The sequence below is a fragment of the Enhydra lutris genome, unplaced genomic scaffold, assembly GCF_002288905.1.
Source record: "Enhydra lutris kenyoni isolate GAN:26980312 unplaced genomic scaffold, ASM228890v2 scaffoldscaffold1, whole genome shotgun sequence".
In the NCBI taxonomy this organism is placed as follows: Eukaryota; Metazoa; Chordata; class Mammalia; order Carnivora; family Mustelidae; genus Enhydra; species Enhydra lutris.
Genome location: NW_019154085.1, coordinates 2,514,653 through 2,534,315, shown reverse-complemented (window position 1 = coordinate 2,534,315; position 19,663 = coordinate 2,514,653). Strand labels below are relative to the sequence as shown.

The following is a 19,663-nucleotide window of genomic DNA, read 5'->3' as shown; positions in this document are numbered from 1 at the left end:
TAAGCGCGCGCGGCGGGCGGCAGCGGCGGCGGCGCGGGGTCCCGGAGCGTCCCGCGCAGAGGCTGGGCTTTCCGACTTCAGCTACAGTGCTAGCTAAGTTGGAAGGGAGACGCGGGAAGCCCGGGCCGCTCCTCTCCGCACTCCGAGCGTCCCCCGCGCGGCTGCTGTGCTCCCGGCGGCGCCCCCGGTCCCGGCCCCCCCGATCCCGGCCCCTCGGAGCGCGGCGGCGGCGGCGGCGGTCATGAGCAAGGCCCGAGCGGAGCCCCGCGGGGCAGGATGCTGCGGTGAGCGGGCGCGGGCGCGGGGGCAGGGGCGGGGGGCAGGGAGCCGTCGGGCGGCGGACGGGCGGTGCGGGCTGTCGCGGGGAAGAAAGACGGAGTCCGGGACCGCGACTGTGCGGGAGGCTTCGCGGGGCCGACCGGGGCGCGGGGAGCTGCAGGGGCGGGTGCACGAAGTGTGCGGGTTCCGTGCGGGACACTCTGCCCCGCAAATCCACGTTTAATGGTCGTGTTCAAGGACACAGAACGCAGTGGCGTCCCCCTCCCTGCGACGACTAAACGCTCCTTCCCGCCGCCCTCCGTGTCTCCGCAGGCTCCGTGGCGCAGTACCTGAGCTCGGCCAAGTTCCTTCTCTACCTGGGCCACTCGCTGTCCACTTGGGTAAGCGTTGCGGACGGTTGGACGGTTGCGCTCACGACCTGCTCGCGTAACCTCTCGTTTCCTTCCATGCGGCCCAGTTTTACTCTACCGTCTTCCAGGTTTTTCGTGCAGCTGAAGAAATAAAGCCGCCAAACACACAAGTTCTAGTGAAAGTTATTTTCACCAAAGATATTTTCCCGTCCGTGTGAGTGTATGTATTTAAGTATCCCACTTTGTGTCGATGAACAGCTATCCAAAGATAAAATGACAAGGACAGGAATACTTGCAATGCTTGTCGAGTATAGTTCGCGATACTAGGCTTAGGAAATGGTAAAATTTGCTACGAAGCATGGGTGAATGTCTCATGTATCTCCCGTGTCACGTTTTAAGGTCTTTCTCCATTTTCTTCTTTTGTTAAAATGATGAGTTCCAGCATACTGCACAATGAAAATACAGTACAAGAGTGGAATGACTGCCTTAGGCTAAAAATAGCATTCTAAGATTAATTTAAATATAATTAACCCGAAGAACAAACATCTGAGTGATAAGAATTCTCGGCTTTAAAAATGTTATCCATTAGTAGATACGCGTTTGTCATCTCAGGTTCCCTTAAAAACCATCATCCAAAGAAAGTTTGCAGATGATTTATAATTCTTCTTCAGATTTCCTATGTGGTCCTAGAAGAGGCCAGTGTTTCTGTGGGGCTGGATTCCTTCATCCACACCCCAAAAAAGAGTAATCCCAAAAGGATGCTGGATGTGTGTTTAATTCATGATAGAATCTTTCAACAATTGTTCTGTTGAAAAGCAGTATCTGAGTAAATTCTGTTTATGCCTCCTATGTAATATCTGATTTTAAAAAACCATAAATAAGAAGAGAGAATTTTTAGGGTAAATTTTGTGAATGTTATTTTCTTTTTAACTGGATCATTGGATCTGTTGGATCATTCTATTCGATCATTCTTAAGACCTGAATGCAGGCTATTACATGAGGAAATGTGTACCCATGCTCTTGGGAAATTATTAAGCTTGGTTATCAGCTCTTTAAGAAATAACAGTTCAAAGATGGCTTTGGCTTTTTAGAAAGGCCAGCTCCTATCTCCCCAGAGGCTTAGACGGGGATGACTCTGCAAATACACATAAACAAACTGAGTTTGTTTTGTTTCCAACAGCTGATGATTCTAAGTAGAAACTAGTGAAACTACTCTTAATTATATATAAATCAATAGTTTCTTCTTCCATTTAATTTAGTAAGTATTAAGTATTTTAAAAACCAGTAACAGGTGGTGGAGATAGTATCTGAAATTGTCATCTTGTGATCTGGACCTGTCTCTTAGAAGAAGGAGGTGCCTCACTTCCAAATACTCATTACCTTGTTTAATGTTTATGTGACCTTGTTACTAGATTGGGAGGTCAGATTTGCCAAAAGGGTGGAACTGTTTGTCATGTTCATTAAGAATCCCACAAGAAAAGTGACAGACACCCCAGTCTTACATTAAGTTGAGCAAAGGGAATTCTTGTGGAAAGTTGGATTAAAAAATATAAACAAAAAACCCAGGAATTACAACCATATAAGGTTTAGTGGAGTTTTACTTCTTGTTGCAAAAGAGTGCAAAAGAGGAATGCTCACCAACTCTAGATGATTCTGCCTTTTGCGTTTTGTCTCCTGTTTGACACCGGCTGATTTTATTAGAGCAAAATATATGTGCTCATGTATGTGTATGTACATATACGCATATCTATCCATCCATTCCCCTGCAAACTCTGCCAAATCATGGTTTCCTATACACTGAACATGGAAGTGTTAGCCTAGAAGGTTGGATTTATGTGGGGTTGAATGCTTTTTATTTCTGTCTGCCAGTAGATTAATATATTTTACTCTATACTCTCAAAATAACAAACTACCATGACAAGTGGATCTGTTGTCGAGGAGCTTAAAAGGTGATTTAGTTTGGGCTTCAAAAAATGTGTCTGGTCACAAAAAGGTGACCAACAGTGTAAGGCAGTGGGAAAGGGGGAACAGTTGCTTACATCTTATGTCATCATGATGGGGTTATGGAATACAGGTGAGGTTTGGTGAGGTGGAGTCCAGAGCTGACAGCCAAGGCGAATTCTCGAGACATTTTTAGTACAAAATGGTGGTGTATTAAAGCACAGGACCCATGGGCAGGATGCCCTGGGGTTGTGAGGGGTCACTGATGGTATCCTTGGGACTTGGGGGGGGGGTGCTTTAAAAGAGCTTTCACATGCTAAAGAGGACCCACAAAGGATACCGGAAGCCTTGCCATTGTCAATTAAGGTTGTTTTTCCCTCTAGCAAGGCATTACCAGTAAGATGGTTGGGAGCCTCCTCGAGGAACATTACAGTCTGCCCGCTTCCCTGCTTCCGGGGTCTGTTTGTGAGCTGCAGGTTATCAGGACAGTTAATTGTGTCTGTCTTTCCTTCTGGAAGCTGGGTCATTGATGGAAATGCTTTGTTCTCGTACAGATCGCGGAGACATTTGTAAACTGAGGGAGACTGGGGTCTTGGAGGCTTGTGATCTCTACACGTTAATGATTTGTTTTTTCTTTTCTTAGCCTTAGGGCAGCCAGGAGTGCATGAGGAATGTCACCTATGTCCCATGGGAGGAAGGGGAGGTTGGGGTATCAGCTTCTGCCCTGTCCTCAGCTTGCCATCCACTCCCTCGTCATTCATGCTATGGACTGTCTCTGTTCATATCCCGGGTGTCAGCGTGGCTCTGGCCCTCATTTCCTTCAGGTCTCTGCTCAGAGAAGTCTCTGTTTAACGCAAAATGCCACTTTACTGCTCACGCTATTTCCTCATAGCGTTTATACCCCCTGAACTGTTCTAGGTTTGCTTTACGTCTCTGCTCCCTGAGATGCCAGCTGTGTGAACACACAGACCTTGACTTTTAGGTACCGCTGAGTTTCTAGTGCCTGCAGGAGTACTGGGTATACAGTAGCCACTCAGTAAGTAGTGAGTGGGTTACTGGCTGTGGTCATTGGTTCCTGGATACTCAGTTGGCTGTGGGCCCGCAGTCAGCTGGGGGCAGATGGACATGTAAACGAATCATCAAAGTACAGGGAGAGCACATAGGAGGCAGGAAATGGATGTAAGGAAGGAATGGGTGGGCTTGAAATCGCACTTGGTCAACATTTACTTAGACTTGGCCTGATTCTTGGGCTTTGTGAGCATGGGATCTGTTGCCACTTAAAGCCTGAACTCTTTAGGAATTGGGGTAACTGGGGCAATTTTGTGCCTCTCCATCAAGGAGGTGTCATACCATACAAGGATAAACAAGAGAGAAAATTTTCTTTTAGTAGCACTTGTTTTGACGGCCCGCTGTAGAGGAATCTAAAACAAATGTTTTGGGTAAAAAAATAGGACTTAAAAAACAAGAAAGAAAGGAAAGAAGGAAGGAAGGAAGGAAAGGAAAGAAAGACGTAATTGAGTAATATTTTTCATTCTTTATGTTGAGAAGGAGGAAATTCACTCATGGAGACAACCTGTCATTAAGAGCATTTATATGTTTTGGGGGTAAAAAATAGCAGTTAAGAAAAAAAGGAAGAAAGAAAAGAAAGAAAGAAAGAAAGAAAGATAATAGAAATAGAGTAATAATTTTCATTCTTTATGGTGAGAAGGAGGAAACTCACCCACAGAGGCAACCTGCCATTAAGGGCATTTCTGTGTTTTTTGTCTTTTCCTTGGGAGCTATTCAAAGGAATGGGGATTAAGGTAAAGGAGGGAGGTACTCGGCTTACTCTTTATTCTTTACTTGTGGGAGGCGCTAACTCTCCCCATGCCATTGTGTTCTAATTTAGTCTAAATTTGCTTCTCCTCTTGAAGATTAAGAAAACAGTTTTTCTTATGGACGTCTTTATCTTAATATAAACTTGTCCTTTTATTGGTTTCAGACAAATTGTATGTGTATCATACATTTTTAATAATTTAGTATAATAGTATTTGAAACTTAAATAAATCCTACTTAATTTAAGTGGAGAAACTTTAAATTATCAAAGCGAATACGAGCTGTGTCAGAAATAGTAATTATGGTACTGATTAATCCTTGAACTTTTGAACATTCAGGGAACAAATCTCATGTACCAGAACAGTGTGATTGGTAAATCGGTCTCGGTTTCCACTCTTGTATTTACTCATTCACAACTGGGATTCAGGGCATGTCTACTCCTTTGTTGATTCCACAGTATCTAATCTGGGCCCTGCACTCGGCTGAGGTGTGCGAGAGTGCACGATTCTAGAGCTCCCGTGGGTTTCCTGTAGTGCTTGTTTTAACATTTACTTGACATACCCACCCCATCCACCGAGGGCCTGATGTTATGTCAAGTTTGAATTGCATTTCTTTTTTATGATTTTATTTACTTATTTGACAGAAAGAGAGAGAGAGCAAGAGAGACAGCTTGTGTGTGTAAACAGGGGAAAACAGCTAGCAGAGGGAGAGGAAGGGAGGGAGGGAAGGAGGGAGAAGCAAACTCCTCGCTGAGCAAGGAGCCCCACGTGGGGACTCAATCCCAGGACCAGAGCTGAAGGCAGGTGCCCCTCGAATTGCCTTTCTAAATTATGTTCATAATTACCTACATCAGGGTTTCTCTACCTGGTGGCAGAGATGGTACTATTGCCATCTGGGGCTGAATAATTCTTTGTTGTGGGAGACTGCCCTATGTATTGTAGATGGCAGAAGTACCCCCCACCCCGCCCCCGCCGCCAGAATTGTGACAACCCAAAACAGTTTCAGACTTTGCCAGGTGATCCCTGCGTTAAATCACCCCCACAGAGAAATCCTGGTCCACATGATTGCTGTTGTATAATGTGCATCCGTTTTAAATTTTGAATGCATAAGATTGTTGTCTTGGCTTTATTAAAATTTTTAAATCGTTTCATAGACCTGAATAATATTTGCTCCTGATACATCAAATTTATCAAACAGATGTTAAGAGACTTTAGAAAGAACCAGGACTCAGCACTTACACATAGGGTCAAATCCATGAAGAGCCTGTCCTGGGAATTTTGTTTCCGGTAGTGATTTCCAGGGTTAAATTATAATAGAACATTGTTGTCCTGTTTTATGTTAACTCAGAGGTCAAAGATGGAGCCAAAAATCTCATAATAAGGTTCATTATAGGTTTCTTACCTAGTAATTTACCTGACTCATATAAAAGTTTTGTTTTTCTACATTTTCCAGTGTTGAATTCCAAAATTTCCTATATAGTCTGGAGTGAAAAAATAAGTAGTTTTTACCCCTTTCGAAACCCATCTGTATTAAAATGTTCAAATGTAAAGCTGCTTATGCATTTATTTTTGGCATTTTTGTAAATGTGGTGCCAGAATTTGCCCATGTTAATTTCACCTTTCTGAGCCTTGCTGTTTTTTGACTTTGAAATTCATTTGTGAAATAGAACGTAGATTTTAGAATGTTGGAGGTAAAAGAAACTTTAAAGAGCATATGGTTCATTCTTATCAGCTTACAAATTGGGGAACTGGCTTTTCCTTGACATTCAAGGCATATGAATACTTGTGACTAGACCGCAGTTTCATTCCAGCTCGGTATCAAACACTTTATGCCTCCCAGGCCAGAACAGGTCTATTCCAGGCCCCGGTGGAAACCTGACCTGAAAGGGAACAAGTTTTGTCTCTAAAAGGCTTCTTTGGTATGGAAGGTACATTTTTTTCTAGAGTGATAAGGAGTGTGTGTGTGTGTGTTTCTCATTGATACCATACCTTTCTGGGTTTACTTCCTAAATGGGCCAGAATATTTTCCACTGGGCTACGATGGATGGTTTTACCACCTGACCCATGTTCAATTCATAGAGGAGTTGTTGACTTTGAACATCTCATGGTATAGCCTAAAAGTACCTTTTTGATAAGGAAGCAACTTCCTCAGTATAATTGACTAGAAAATAAAAATAATTTCATCAAAACATTTTCTCTTTTTTCATTCAAGGGAGACCGGATGTGGCACTTTGCCGTGTCTGTGTTCTTGGTAGAGCTCTATGGAAACAGCCTCCTCTTGACTGCAGTCTATGGGCTGGTGGTGGCAGGGTCTGTTCTGGTCCTCGGAGCCATCATTGGTGATTGGGTGGACAAGAATGCCAGACTCAGAGGTGAGTACCGGTTACCTAAGGTTTTGTATTCTCGGGGCCCAGAAACCCCTGGGACTAGCGCACTGTGTGTCTGCCTGCCGCACCTGAGGGATGGGATGCTACATGGCGGCTCTTCTTCCTGCAGGGTCCGGGGCCCTGCACAAAATCGGAACGCCAGGATATTAAGCTTAGTAATTTTTTTTTTTTTAGATCTTTGGCAGTTCATAAATTCCAGATGTTAATAATTAACACCATAGCTCTTTGCTGAGAACCATGTTAAACATTAAAAGTTTGCTCAACTCTGACAATCTTTCTAACCATGATGTGCGCTGAAGTCTGCTAGTGTGATGTTGCTGGGACAGCTTTAACATCTGTCCTCTGGGTTACAATGCTTGACATAGCAGCTTGTGTAGGGACTCAACAACGATAGATTTAAGTAAGCGTGGCTGAGTCTGCATCATGAAGAGCTGAATTATAAACTTTTGATGCAAAGATAAGAAATGATAATATGTGACATTTATTCTAGAACATTAGTGCAGTTTGCAAAGAGAGAAAGTGAACAATTCAGTTGTGCAGAATATAAGGGCACTGTAAAATAAGAAGTCAGGGTAAAATTTTCCCAAATTATGCACTTGGTAATCCAAGACCTGGCCATGTCTATTTTAGACATTGGTGACAGATTGAGGTATTAGTTCTTTCAGTGCGGGGTGACTGACCTGTGTATAGAAAGCAATTTGGATCTTCAAATTCTAGGACTTGATGCTATTAGTGAAATGGTCAAGATGACATTTTTCTGTCTTAAGAATGGATAGACCAATACGCATATAAAGTGAAGTTTTGTGTGCTAGAAAAACAGTCCTAGTTGTTTCCATAGGAATGTAGGAATATTATACATCGAGACCTTTTAACCTTAACAGTTGTCAAACACTGAAAATCTAGGTTGGGAATGTTGAGTTGGGTGAAAAAGTGTGTGGTGGGATAGCAGTCTCCCATTCATCCTATGAAATCAGCTCCTGTGTCACCTTCCATGAAAATCTCTGATCTTTCTAGGCTGAGTTAATCCTTTCTTCCTCTGTGCTCCCAGAAGACTTTGTCTGTACCTCAGCTGTTGTACTTATACTCTTACAATTATCTGTTCACATATCTTTCCTTCCTCTGGTCTGTGGGCTCCTAAAAACTAAAAGGACCTCATGTAGTTGATAGTTAGTCCTTGTACAATGAAAGAATGAGTTCTATGTTGGGATTTCATTCCAAACTAATTTCAGAAAGCCGTTTGGGCTTTTATAGGACTTTCTGAGACAGAATGAGCTTCGCTCCCCTTGAAGACAAGAGCTATAATTATACCTCGCATACACACAACTCTATATTTTTCAAAGTACTTTCATGAGTATTTTATTTGAGCATAATAATGACCTTGAGAAGTAAAGAAGGCAGGAATGGCTTCTTATCCTCACCTCATAGACATAATAGACATTATGTATCTTCCCCTAGATCACTTTTCCTGGTACATGGCAGAGAAGAGACTACAAATAAGACCATGGGTGTCCTTACTTGGTACACTGACTGTCCTTACTGCAATACTTTGTGTGGGTGTCTCACTCCAAGGAAGTTGGCGTTTTCTGTGAAGGAAGGTGTAGCTTGGGATTTCATAGCCCGGCATATAACATTGGAATGCCCAGAGGACCACACTGCTACTCTTCATTCCTGACAAATTTTTATGTCTTTCCTATTTATCTAGACCATCTGATCGTATCAGATTCTGCGTACCCTGGAGGAGGTTATGGATGCCATGACTTCTTCCTTAACCTTTTCTATCACTTCCTGTGGTTTCTTGTTTTAGCTTAAACAACAAAGTGCTGAAAGATGGAGCTTGTCTATGTAATGTGGTTCTGTTTATGACAGTAAACCGTCAAGAGAATACAATAAACGAAATTGTGGTCATTATGAATGACTTCAACTAATAGAAAAAATGGTGAATACTTCATTCTTTCTACAAGTTTTGCTGGCCTGATGTGATATGGTGGGTCCTACTGGAAATAGTTCATTCAGGATTCACTTCAGGAATACTTTTTTTCCTTACAATAATTTGCATATGCATGAATGTAGTAGAACAGGGGTATGGGGACAAAAACGGCCCCCTGAGATGTTTTGGTGTAGTGAATGCTTTGTCTCTCCTTCTGTGCAGTGGCTCAGACTTCGCTGGTGGTACAGAATGTTTCGGTCATCCTGTGCGGGATCATTCTGATGATGGTTTTCTTAAATAAAAACGAGCTTCTGACCATGTACCATGGATGGGTTCTTGTAAGTTCCCAGTGGGATTCCTAATGGCAGAAAATAGAACATCTGGTAGTGGTAAAAAATGAAAACCATTTGAGACTAGGGAATATCTTTTTACAAAGACACTGTTGATCTCTGTGTCCACTTTAATATCCCCTACAGTTACTATGTTTTGTTTCTGTTTGTTTGTTTTTTTTGCCCATAGTAGGCACTTATTAAGTATTGAGTTTTAACTTTCTCAGTTGTTTTTTTCTTATTTGTTTTTTGATGGCATTTTTAAGAGTTTATTATATAATTCAGTTGTTTTCAGCTCACTAGTATTGTAATTTGTTTACAATATCTAAGAAATGTTGCCCATATACCTATCAGTGTGTCATGATTGTGTTCCTCCGGTAATAATGGGTGTTTATGTTTGGGGTCATGAGCTCGGAAACTTCTTACACTAGGTTCTCAGGGGGCTTGATGAAAAAAGGAGAAAGACCTGGGGAGGGGCGGAAAACAGTGGATTTGATGTCACTCTTGAATCTTCTTAAATACTTAGACTGATATCATCCAGCTTCAAGGCCAGGCGGGACAATCGAAATCTTCTGGTGTGTTCCCTTTATTTTGTTCATGAATAAGTTGAGGCAAAGTGATGTTAGTTGATTACCCATTGTCGTGCAACTAGCCCGTGTCAGGACTCTGACTTAAATACGGGTCCTCTCACTTCCCCTTCAGTGGTTTTTCCAAAAGAGATATTCTGGGGAGAAATTACAACCTTACCCCCATGTTAACACTTATTATGGTAACTATGTCACATGAAAGTATGTATGACTTTTACAACTTTTGTAGGATGTGTTTTATAGATGATACAGATTAGGAAGATATTATGCCCTTTAACTCGACCACTGGTACCTTAACATATCATGTCGACAAAGTAAAATGATTCCTTACGATTTTGTGAAATGAAGTTAAAATTTTGTTATTATACCACCAAAGACCATTTAAATTCCAGTGAGGTAGGTAGAGTGTGTTCACGCTGACCCTTTACCCCCACTTTCTCCGGTGACTCCTCAGACTTCCTGCTACATCTTGATCATCACTATTGCCAATATTGCCAATTTGGCCAGCACTGCCACTGCCATCACCATCCAGAGGGACTGGATTGTCGTTGTTGCGGGAGGAGACAGAAGCAAATTAGCAGGTAATTTGGTGTTCTCTTTTAGCTAAATGGGTTATATGAGGATTCACTTTAAGTCAGAGGTTGTGAATGAAGCTAAACCTTTCTTCTGGTTATTTTTAGAAAATATTTGTTTACTTGATTGAGAAAGAAAGAGAGAGAGAGAGAGAGAGAGGGAAGGAGCACAGGGAGTGGGAGAAAACCTCAAGCAGACTCCACGCTGAGTACAGAGCCTGATGCGGGGCTCAGTCCCACAACCCTGAGATCATGACCTGCACTGAAACCAAGAGTTGTGGCTTAACTGACTGAGCCCCCCAGGCGCCCCTCTTCTGAGTATTTTTAAAGAAGGATAAATTGAAAACGAGTCTTTGTCTCATGTCACCTTATCAGTCTCAGTGCAGTGACTTATCTCACTGTTAGCAAGTTACTTTATGAGACAGCGAACTTATCTTTTATTCAGTGCAAACCTGGCAAGTAGAGGAACACTCCTTTTGAGCTCTTTCTTTTAAATTCTGCTCACGGTCTCTTTACTTAATACCTAGAACAGTGAAAATCTGCCGTGAGATTATATCAGTCATACCGTGGATATTATTACCAGTGCTAACTGATCAGTATGAATTTTATTTTTCTCTAAAGCAATTGGAAATTCCTTAGTCCTAAAAGAGACTCTAACAGTTAATGCCTTCAACTTTAAAGTTACAGTCTATAACTTTTATTCCATTATATATGATATACAACATAATTGCTGTTACAAATACTAACAAAATTAAGGCCAGAATATGGTTTCTAAGAAGCTTACAATCTTAGTTGTCTATTGGAAACGTGTACAAGGGGCCAGAAAAAGGTGAAAGAATGCTTATGGAGCAGCATGTCTTATCACATCCATATTACTTGGTCGCAGAATAACTCACCTCGCTCAGTCTTCTCTACCTGCCCCCCGCCCAGACACCCACTGGACTGATAATTACACGGGGTGAAGGAGGAAGGGTATGTCTATCTGCTGATCATTTCAGCTGAATCAATTCTACTGGTCACTGAGATAATGGGTGTCATAAACCTGTTGCCCAACCATCCTGACAGACAAGAAAGCCATTGCTGATGATTTAAATGGCTTATCCTAGGACACAGAAGGTGAGATTAGGTGTTGGGGGTAACAAGCAACTTTGGGTCATGTGGCTGAGAAAAGGCAAGAAGGTGGTGACAGAAAGGAAGCAAAATCTATGGAAGGTCCAAACGAAGAAAGAGAGGCATTTGCTTAAATCATCACTTTGTGGTCCCTGGGTCCTGGGTTTGAGCCCCGCATCACATAGGGCTCCCTGCTCAGTGGGAAGTCTGCTTCTCCCTTTCCCTCTCCATCTTCCTCTCCTTCTCCTGTTCCCTCTGATTGTGCTCTCCTGCACTTTCTGTCAAATAAGTAAATAAAATCTTTTTTAAAAAATCATCACTTTGTTGTAGCAGTGTTATAATCGAGACAGAAATAACACAGGGATTTTAGAGGTTGCTGTTTGAAGAGGACGAATTTAGCACGTGTGAGTATGCCACATGACATTCTTTCTACAAGTGAAGTAGTGATTCTCATTGATTTTTTTTTCCCTTCCTATAATCATTTACTAATGGGAAATAATTCCATGCCTCTTTTTGTTACACTGAACTTAAGATAAGGCTATGTCCTTTTTTGTTTGTTTTTTGCTTGTTATTTACTTTCTCTATTTAACCTACTATTTTAAGTATGTCATACATGTCCATGGTTTAAAATTCAAAGGGTATAAAAAAGTATGCTTTGAAAATAGGTCACGTACATATCTGTTAGAATATACTTGGGAGAAAAAGTTGGCTTATAAAGCGATTTTCTTTCTCCTAATCTGAATTTCTTAACTCATTTTGACTCAGTGAAGTCTGTATACTCTGGGGGAAGAAAGTTCGGATAAAGTGTAAGTTACTCAGAATCTTTAATTTGTTCTAAATACGTACATAAATAAATAACAAAGATTCCATAAAACTTTGTGGGCTTTTTGATGTCCCTGGACAACAACAAAATCAGGTCCGTTTCTCAGCTGCCCTTTATTATTAGGAATAATTGCAGCGTGGGAGAATCTAGGCCAACGAGTCCATTTTCTAGCCTTCTGGAATTTCTCAGGTTGAAGGAAGGAAGTAGCTGCCTGTCGAACTTCGGTCCGCTGTGACCCAGCTTTAGGAAGCGATGCTTTTCTGCGTCCATCTGGTAGTGGAGGTTGGTAGCCTGGCGAAGGGATGCCTCTGTGTTGTCTTTCTTCAAGTTTCAATTTCAGCATTTGTTAAAAAAAATTAATTAAAAACCATGCTTCCAAGTAGGATAGAAACTTCTAGTTCAGAAGGTCAGCAAGAGTCTAACCATGGATTTGGGGGGCCACTTCTGCTACAAGGCAGAGTTCTAGAACAGAGAGAAAGGAGATGGAGAATGGAAAAACAGAGAAGGGGAAAGTGCACGTCCAGGGGACCCCTGCTGCGCCTGGGTTCCCTGCGGTGGCGTCTCTGGACACAGACAGACCTGCCGCAGCTGGGAAGCACGGACGTTTCTGCGGGCCGAGTTTTGAAGTCCCCAGAAAACTGTGAGGAAACCCAGCAGGGGACTGGGCAGGGATGCTGAACCCGCGTGTGCCTAGTGTGTCCATGCACGTTTGTGCAGGGCGAGGGCTGTGAGCCCGAAGAGGAGGGGTTGTGAGCTGGGTGCTAATCGCTCCCCTTCTCTTAGCCCAGGGTCTCTTGATTTCAGAGTAGGTTTTAAAATTGGGAGTTGTATGACTGAGGGTAAAAAAATAAACCAACAAACACAGGAGACATTTTCCCTGGAAGGTGAAGAAATTTTAGAATTTTGGTGGCATCCAGCCAAAATAGAGCTGTTAACATCTAGTTTGGACAGTTCCAGAAAAGGAATTGTTTTCCTACCTAAAGCTATTGATTAATCAGTTAACTAATTTGCCTCGGTACTTGGTTTAGTGTTTTATTAAAGTGTTCTCCTGTGCCATGACCCTTAGCCTGTCCAACCTGCTTGAAACTTATTTCCTCTTCCCAGACTTTTCCCTCTACTTTATTTCCCTGCCCATTTTCTTTGTTAACCACTCTTTATTAATAGCTTCTGAGGTGGTTTGTTTTTGTTTTCTTTTTTTTGTTTTCTTTGTCCTCCGTCCTAAAGAAACACCTGCTAGTTAGCTCAATCACGTGTGGCAGATACATTTCTTATTCGAACTCTGTTGACTAAAACCTGATCTCATGTTTAAGGTAGACAGACATCCTGGCTGCTACTCCCCGGTGGGTCTGGTTATTAGTCTCATTCTATGAGACTGAATATACTCTGTCTAATAGCAAGTAGCTATTTCCTGTCGCATTCTGTGCCTCAGCTGTGGCTGAAAACAGTTAAATTGGAGTTAAATTAGAACACATTGTGTGTTTGCATAAGAATAAAGAGAAATTTGTAAAAAGGCCATGTTTGCTTATTCAGAGGACTGATTCTTCCCTAGCCTGTAAATGATTAGGTTGTTTCCAAAAACCATCATGTAGTTCATTCTGCTTCAGAGAGATAAAAGCTGCTTCCTGATGCTACGTTACGTGTAAACATTATCAGCTTCCTAAGCGTAAAATAAAAGATAGAATTTGGTGGAATTGGGAAGCTTCCGGAGCACCTGAAACTGAGGTAGTGCCAGAACCGCAAATCACTGTAATTAAACTAATTTTTTTGTTGTTGGTCTGTGGTTTTCAGAACATGTGTACGTTTTCCCTAATCCTCAATTTTTGGAATCAAAATATTGAGTTATTTCAATCAGTTCTACACGTGTTAGCACAGGAGCTGGAAGTTCACTGGTGGTGGCAGATGGAAGTTATGAGGTCTCTGCAAAAAATGGTCACGGGTGAGGTCAGCGCAAACTGCCTTTGCCTCTCAAGTGAAAGGTGAACCGTGTCAAAGTTCTCCTGTTATCACGTAAGCCTCATACACTCATAGGACTAATTGGAAGGCAGTTGAGGACCAGGAAGAATTAGAGAAGGAGTAAAGGCAATTTTCTGTTAACTCACTTATTAGTCACGCATTGCTTTTCCCTTAAGGTGCCCGACATGATTGATAAGGATTTGTCTCATTAATTCCAATCTACTCTGCGAGATAGAGGATAAGAAAATAGGTCATTTTCTTGACTTTCCCTCTTCCCCTTGACTTCGTCTTGTCCTGCACTCCGTCTTAGCTCTGTGTTTCTGTGGTCATGTCCTAGCCTTTGTCATCACCACTCGAGCCTCCCCTTCTATCATCCTAACCTTGGGCATACATGTCTTGAATTGCCACCTCCTATCTTTCTAGCTCCTTCCTTCTGGGACCCCTACCCGGACAGTACTCCAGCCTGGTTGTCACCTACATGTCATTAAATCCACTTCCTTTACACTGTCTCTGACTCCTCTCGTGTCCCTTCCTTACCAGTTGGAATTCCAAGGTCAGGCATTCTGAGCACCCATGATGGCCTCCTAGCATGTGCCCTCGGTTCCGTTGGCCTCTCCTCCTTCTTTCACTTTTCTTTTGTAAGATCCTGGTTAAATCCGACCCTCTCCAGTAGAACACGGCCGGAGAAAAATGCACAGTTGTGCTCACTGTTCTCACTTCATGTTCGTCCACTGGGTTCAGGTTGGCCCTTGCATGCCGCCCGGTGATCGTCCTGCTTTCTGTGGTCCTTTGCTCCTCCCACTTTCTGAAAGGACTAGGTCTTGCGTTCCCTTTCCCTCATGCAGCTCTTCCATCCCACACCTCTCTTCCCATGCTCACTTTCAGTGATGACCTCACTCTGTGTTTCACTGAGAAAATAGGAGAAATGAGAAGTTATACATGCTCTCGCTGTCACGTCTGCTGCAGCCGTGGACGTGGTCTGCGCTCTTGCTCACAAGGATGGTTTTGCTCGCGTCCAAGAAGTAAGCCTCTGCCCTTCTGCTGGTGCTTCAGGATGGTTCAGGTTCCGTCCCTTCTCCTCTGCTGTATCGTGCCATCAACATAATTTAAAGCGCAGTAATTTTGCATTTAGCAAAAATGTTCATTTCTTTTAACATTTTTACTTCTCCCTACACCTCTACCACCCCATTTCTTTGTTCTCCTTTTCAGCAAAACTCAAGAAAACAATGTCTGTTCTCACTCTTTCTCGTTCCTCTCCTTGGTCAGGGCTTTGCTCTCCATAATGCCAGGCGGCAACATTCCTGCTGTGAGTCCAGGGAGCGCCCCTCACTGAAATACAAGATGAATGGTGTCCCCGCAGTTGGCGCTGGTCTCTAAAGCCAGCTTCCGTCAGGCAATTGCCCTTACTGCTCTACCTAAAGCCCGTAGGACCTGCCATGTGACCAGTCCAGAGCCGCTCCATGTGACCAGTCCAGACGCGCTCGTCTTCCTTGACCTACAGCAGCACTTGCCAGCTCATTACCCCCTCCTCTTAGAAACAGTGGTGCCCGTGGCTTCCAGGATACCATATTGTCCTGGATATTCTCCTCTTTCCCTACTTCCTCTTCATTTTCCTGACCTCTGAACACTGACATGCCCAAGACTCGGTTCTCAGATCTTGTCTCTTCTGGATCTACGCTCAGTTCCTTGGTTGATCTCATCTAGTCTCACTGCTTTAAAACTCAACCAGCTGGGGCGCCTCGTGGCTCAGTCGGTGAAGAACTCTTGGTTTCTCAGGTCATGATCTCAGGGTCATGCGATCGAGCCCTGTGTCAGGCTCTGTGCTCAGCGTGGAGTCTGCCTGTCCTTTCTCTCAGCTCCTCCCCTCGCTCGTGTGTGCTCTCTTTCTAAAACAAACAAATAAATAAAACCTTTAAAAACCCCAACTCAGCCAGCCTATGAGTACCAGATTGGCCACCTACTTCTTCCTTTAAGTCCAGACATCTTTAACTGCCCACTTGCTGTGGCCTCTCTACTGTCAGTAGGTCTGTGAAAGTCAGAATTTCCAAACTAAATACTTGTTCTTTTGCCCCAAACCTGACCCTTTTGAACTTTTTCCTTTCTCAGCAAGCGGCAGCTTCTTCCCAGTCGTTGCTCAGGAAATAAACAAGAAACTTTAGAGACCCCTTAAGTCTTCTCTTTCTCACACCCCACTTTAGAGACCCCTTAAGTCTTCTCTTTCTCACACCCCAAATCTAATCAGTTTACAAGTCTTTCTGATTCTACCTTTGAAGTATGTCCAGCACCCGTCTCCCCTCTCCATTGTTGCTGTCCTGGTGTATGCCCCGTCATTTTCTGCCTGTCTTCTCACCTCTGCTCTTGTCTGCAGGTCCTTCCTCTCATGCTCCCGTCTTTTCACGCCACAGAAGCTAAAATGAACCTTTAAAAATAGAAGTCAGACCATGCCGTCTCTCTCTTCATCAGCTTCCAAGGGCTTCCTGAAGCATTCATTGTCAAAGTCAGCATCCGTGTGTTCACAGGACCCTGCGTGATTGGGCCAGTCTGCCCTCCCTCTCCGACCTCTTCCCTCCCTCCCACCTCTTCCCTCCCTCACTCTGCTGCAGCCCTGCCAGCCTCCTTATTGAGCCTCTCACACTGTAGACAGCTCCTCCTGTCCCGGACTTTTGTCCCCTCCTTGGTCTGGAATCCTCTATTCACTAATATTTACATGACTGTCTCTTTTTCCTCCTACTGCTTCATGTTTTTGCCATGTTGCTCTTTTCCTCCATGAGTCCTTTCCTGACCCTGCCATGTTTAAAACTGAAATTTGTTTTCCCTTGAGCACGCTTTACGCCCTTTTTGTGCTTTATTGTTTACCCTAATATTTAATTAACATCTGACATGCTATAAATGTATATGCTCATTGATTTATTCTTTCTTTTCCCCGGGGAAGGTAGACTCCATGAAGACACAGCAGAATATTCTTCTTGTTCTTTATAGTGAGAAAATTGGTGCCTAGATCATCATGGGCATTTAATAATTATTGAAAAAATGAAAGAAGAGTCACCGTTCTAGATATTAGACTAATTTTTTCAGTCCCAAAGCAGTTTTGATTTTTGAGGCAAATGTAAAATGATGTGTCCCAAACAATAAATTGTTTCCAAACAAAATGGTTTGCTCAGAATGCTTTTGGAAATTTGCATTTTAGGCATCTACACACTTGGACCATGAGTTTGTGTTTTGTGAGTGGGCAGTCTCTCTTTGACAGGTTTGCGCACTTATCTGCCTCTCATACCTACCTCTGCAGATATGAATGCAACAATCCGGAGAATTGACCAGTTAACCAACATCCTGGCCCCCATGGCTGTTGGCCAGATTATGACGTTTGGCTCTGCAGTCATTGGCTGTGGTTTCATTTCGGGGTGGAATTTGGTGTCCATGTGTGTGGAGTACTTTCTGCTCTGGAAGGTTTATCAGAAAACACCTGCTCTAGCTGTGAAAGCTGCACTTAAAGTAGAGGAAGCTGAATTAAAACAGCTGAATTTACAGAAAGGTAAGCTCAGCGCAATGATTCATTCCTTTTATTCTAGTATTCAGACCTTAAACGCTGGGGAAGACCAAAATTATGTTGAATTTATATCAGGTTTATTACTGCTGAAGGAGTTAAATATGTGAATCAAACCCAGGCTTTGGATGGCCTGAGGAATGATTCTGGATTGAATCTCAGCAGGTTGGAATGGGACCCCTGGCCATTTTCCTTAATGTGAGCAGTAGACATGAAGGGAAAATTAATCGAGGGATGGCTGGGAAAATTGAGCCATAGGAATGGGAAGAACAATGGAGGGAAAAAAGGGAATAAGAAAATCATAAGTGTCTGTAAAGAGAGGCGTTACGTAGCTATTTGTAGGACAGTAGAAGGGAGTGCGGACTTGAAGTGGACATTTCCCAGGAAGAGAGAGGAAGTTGAGTTTCTGGGCAAATGGAGTCTTACAGGGCCCAGAAAATAAGATGCTATGCTTTTCCAGACAATTACTGTATTTTTATTTTATGGGTTTTCTTATTACTTACTTTGGTGGAAATACAACTTGTTTTCTTAGGTGGGAGTATCATTTCCAAGGGAGTTGGTGGGGAAAGGGAGACAGACTGTATATGAGAGAGGGGTATCAGCTGTATGCTGTTTATTGAACACAAATCCTTGGCTGAAATTCTTAGATTAGCAAAAGAAAATACACATTATATTGACATATATCATGATGTCTTTTATTAACAGAAACTGAGCCAAAATCCCTGGAGGGAACTCATCTCATGGGTGAGAAAAGCCCTGCTGTCCATGAGCTTGAAGACGAGCAAGAGCCCAGCTGCGCCTCCCAGATGGCGGAGCCCTTCCGCACCTTCCGGGACGGATGGGTTTCTTACTACAACCAGCCGGTGTTTCTGGCGGGCATGGGCCTCGCGTTCCTCTATATGACTGTGCTGGGCTTTGACTGTATCACCACAGGGTACGCCTACACTCAGGGGCTGAGCGGGTCTCTCCTCAGTATTTTGATGGGGGCCTCTGCCATCACTGGAATCATGGGAACCGTGGCTTTTACTTGGCTCCGGAGAAAATGTGGCCTGGTTCGGACTGGTCTGATCTCAGGATTTGCACAGCTTTCCTGTTTGATCTTGTGTGTCATCTCCGTGTTCATGCCTGGAAGCCCCTTGGACTTGTCTGTTTCTCCTTTTGAAGATATCCGTTCTAGGTTCATTCAAACGGAGCCACTGTCCACGATGAGCCCTACGAAAATACCTGAAATCATCCTAACAACTGAAATACACGTGTCAAACGGGTCTGCCCCTGCCAATATCGTCCCACAGATGAGTCCTAAATCCGTGCCCATAATCTCTGTCAGTCTGCTGTTCGCAGGCGTCATTGCTGCTAGAATTGGTAAGTCGATGAGCTACAGTGTCTTTCTGCAATGCAGGTTCAGAAAATTCTTCAAGAAATGACCTGAAATAGTCCCCGAGTGTTAATTTAAGCAAAATCCATTATTTATCCGTATGTATGATCCAGTCTTTAATTATAAAGTTTTTATTTTTCAGTTTAAAGTATAGCGTGTGTTTAGGTACATATACTGTCTTAAAACATGATAAGAGCTTGACATTTTGTTATAAATGAACATCTTAAGTAGTACTCCTGATGTAATTTAATTTTCAAAAACATATGAGCTATAGTAATTATAATGCCATTTAGTAATTTAGAGTCTTTATATTGCTAATAACTCTACCAAAGGAACTATAATTTAGAGACTATTTGTATAGCACGAAGTAAAAAAGATAGTGTTTTTGGTCTAAAAAAAAAAAAAAGACGGGATAGCTAGGGAAAAAAAGCTTTCAGAAAGTCCCTTCAGCTTATGTGTGTTTATAATATACTTTGCCAGACAAGTGGATTTTGTAGCTCTGAAAGGAAACACAATGTAAAGACTTCTTACAAGGCAAAATGTAAGGGAAAAAAAGCTTTCAGAAAGTCCCTTCAGCTTATGTGTGTTTATAATATACTTTGCCAGACAAGTGGATTTTGTAGCTCTGAAAGGAAACACAATGTAAAGACTTCTTACAAGGCAAAATGTAAG

The 19,663-nt window shown here is 42.8% G+C and overlaps 1 protein-coding gene across 1 annotated transcript in view; it reads left to right on the top strand.

Moving 5' to 3' along the window:
* Positions 1–233: 233 nt before the first annotated feature.
* Positions 234–19,663, top strand: part of LOC111142150 (solute carrier family 40 member 1) — a 21,104-nt gene continuing 1,674 nt past the window's right edge. The window contains exons 1-7 of the mRNA XM_022495142.1: positions 234–284; positions 592–659; positions 6,597–6,756; positions 8,921–9,036; positions 10,069–10,195; positions 17,359–17,604; positions 18,322–18,978. Coding sequence (XP_022350850.1) covers positions 242–284; positions 592–659; positions 6,597–6,756; positions 8,921–9,036; positions 10,069–10,195; positions 17,359–17,604; positions 18,322–18,978 — 1,417 coding nt within the window. The 5' untranslated portion in view covers positions 234–241. The remainder of the gene's footprint in view (positions 285–591; positions 660–6,596; positions 6,757–8,920; positions 9,037–10,068; positions 10,196–17,358; positions 17,605–18,321; positions 18,979–19,663) is intronic.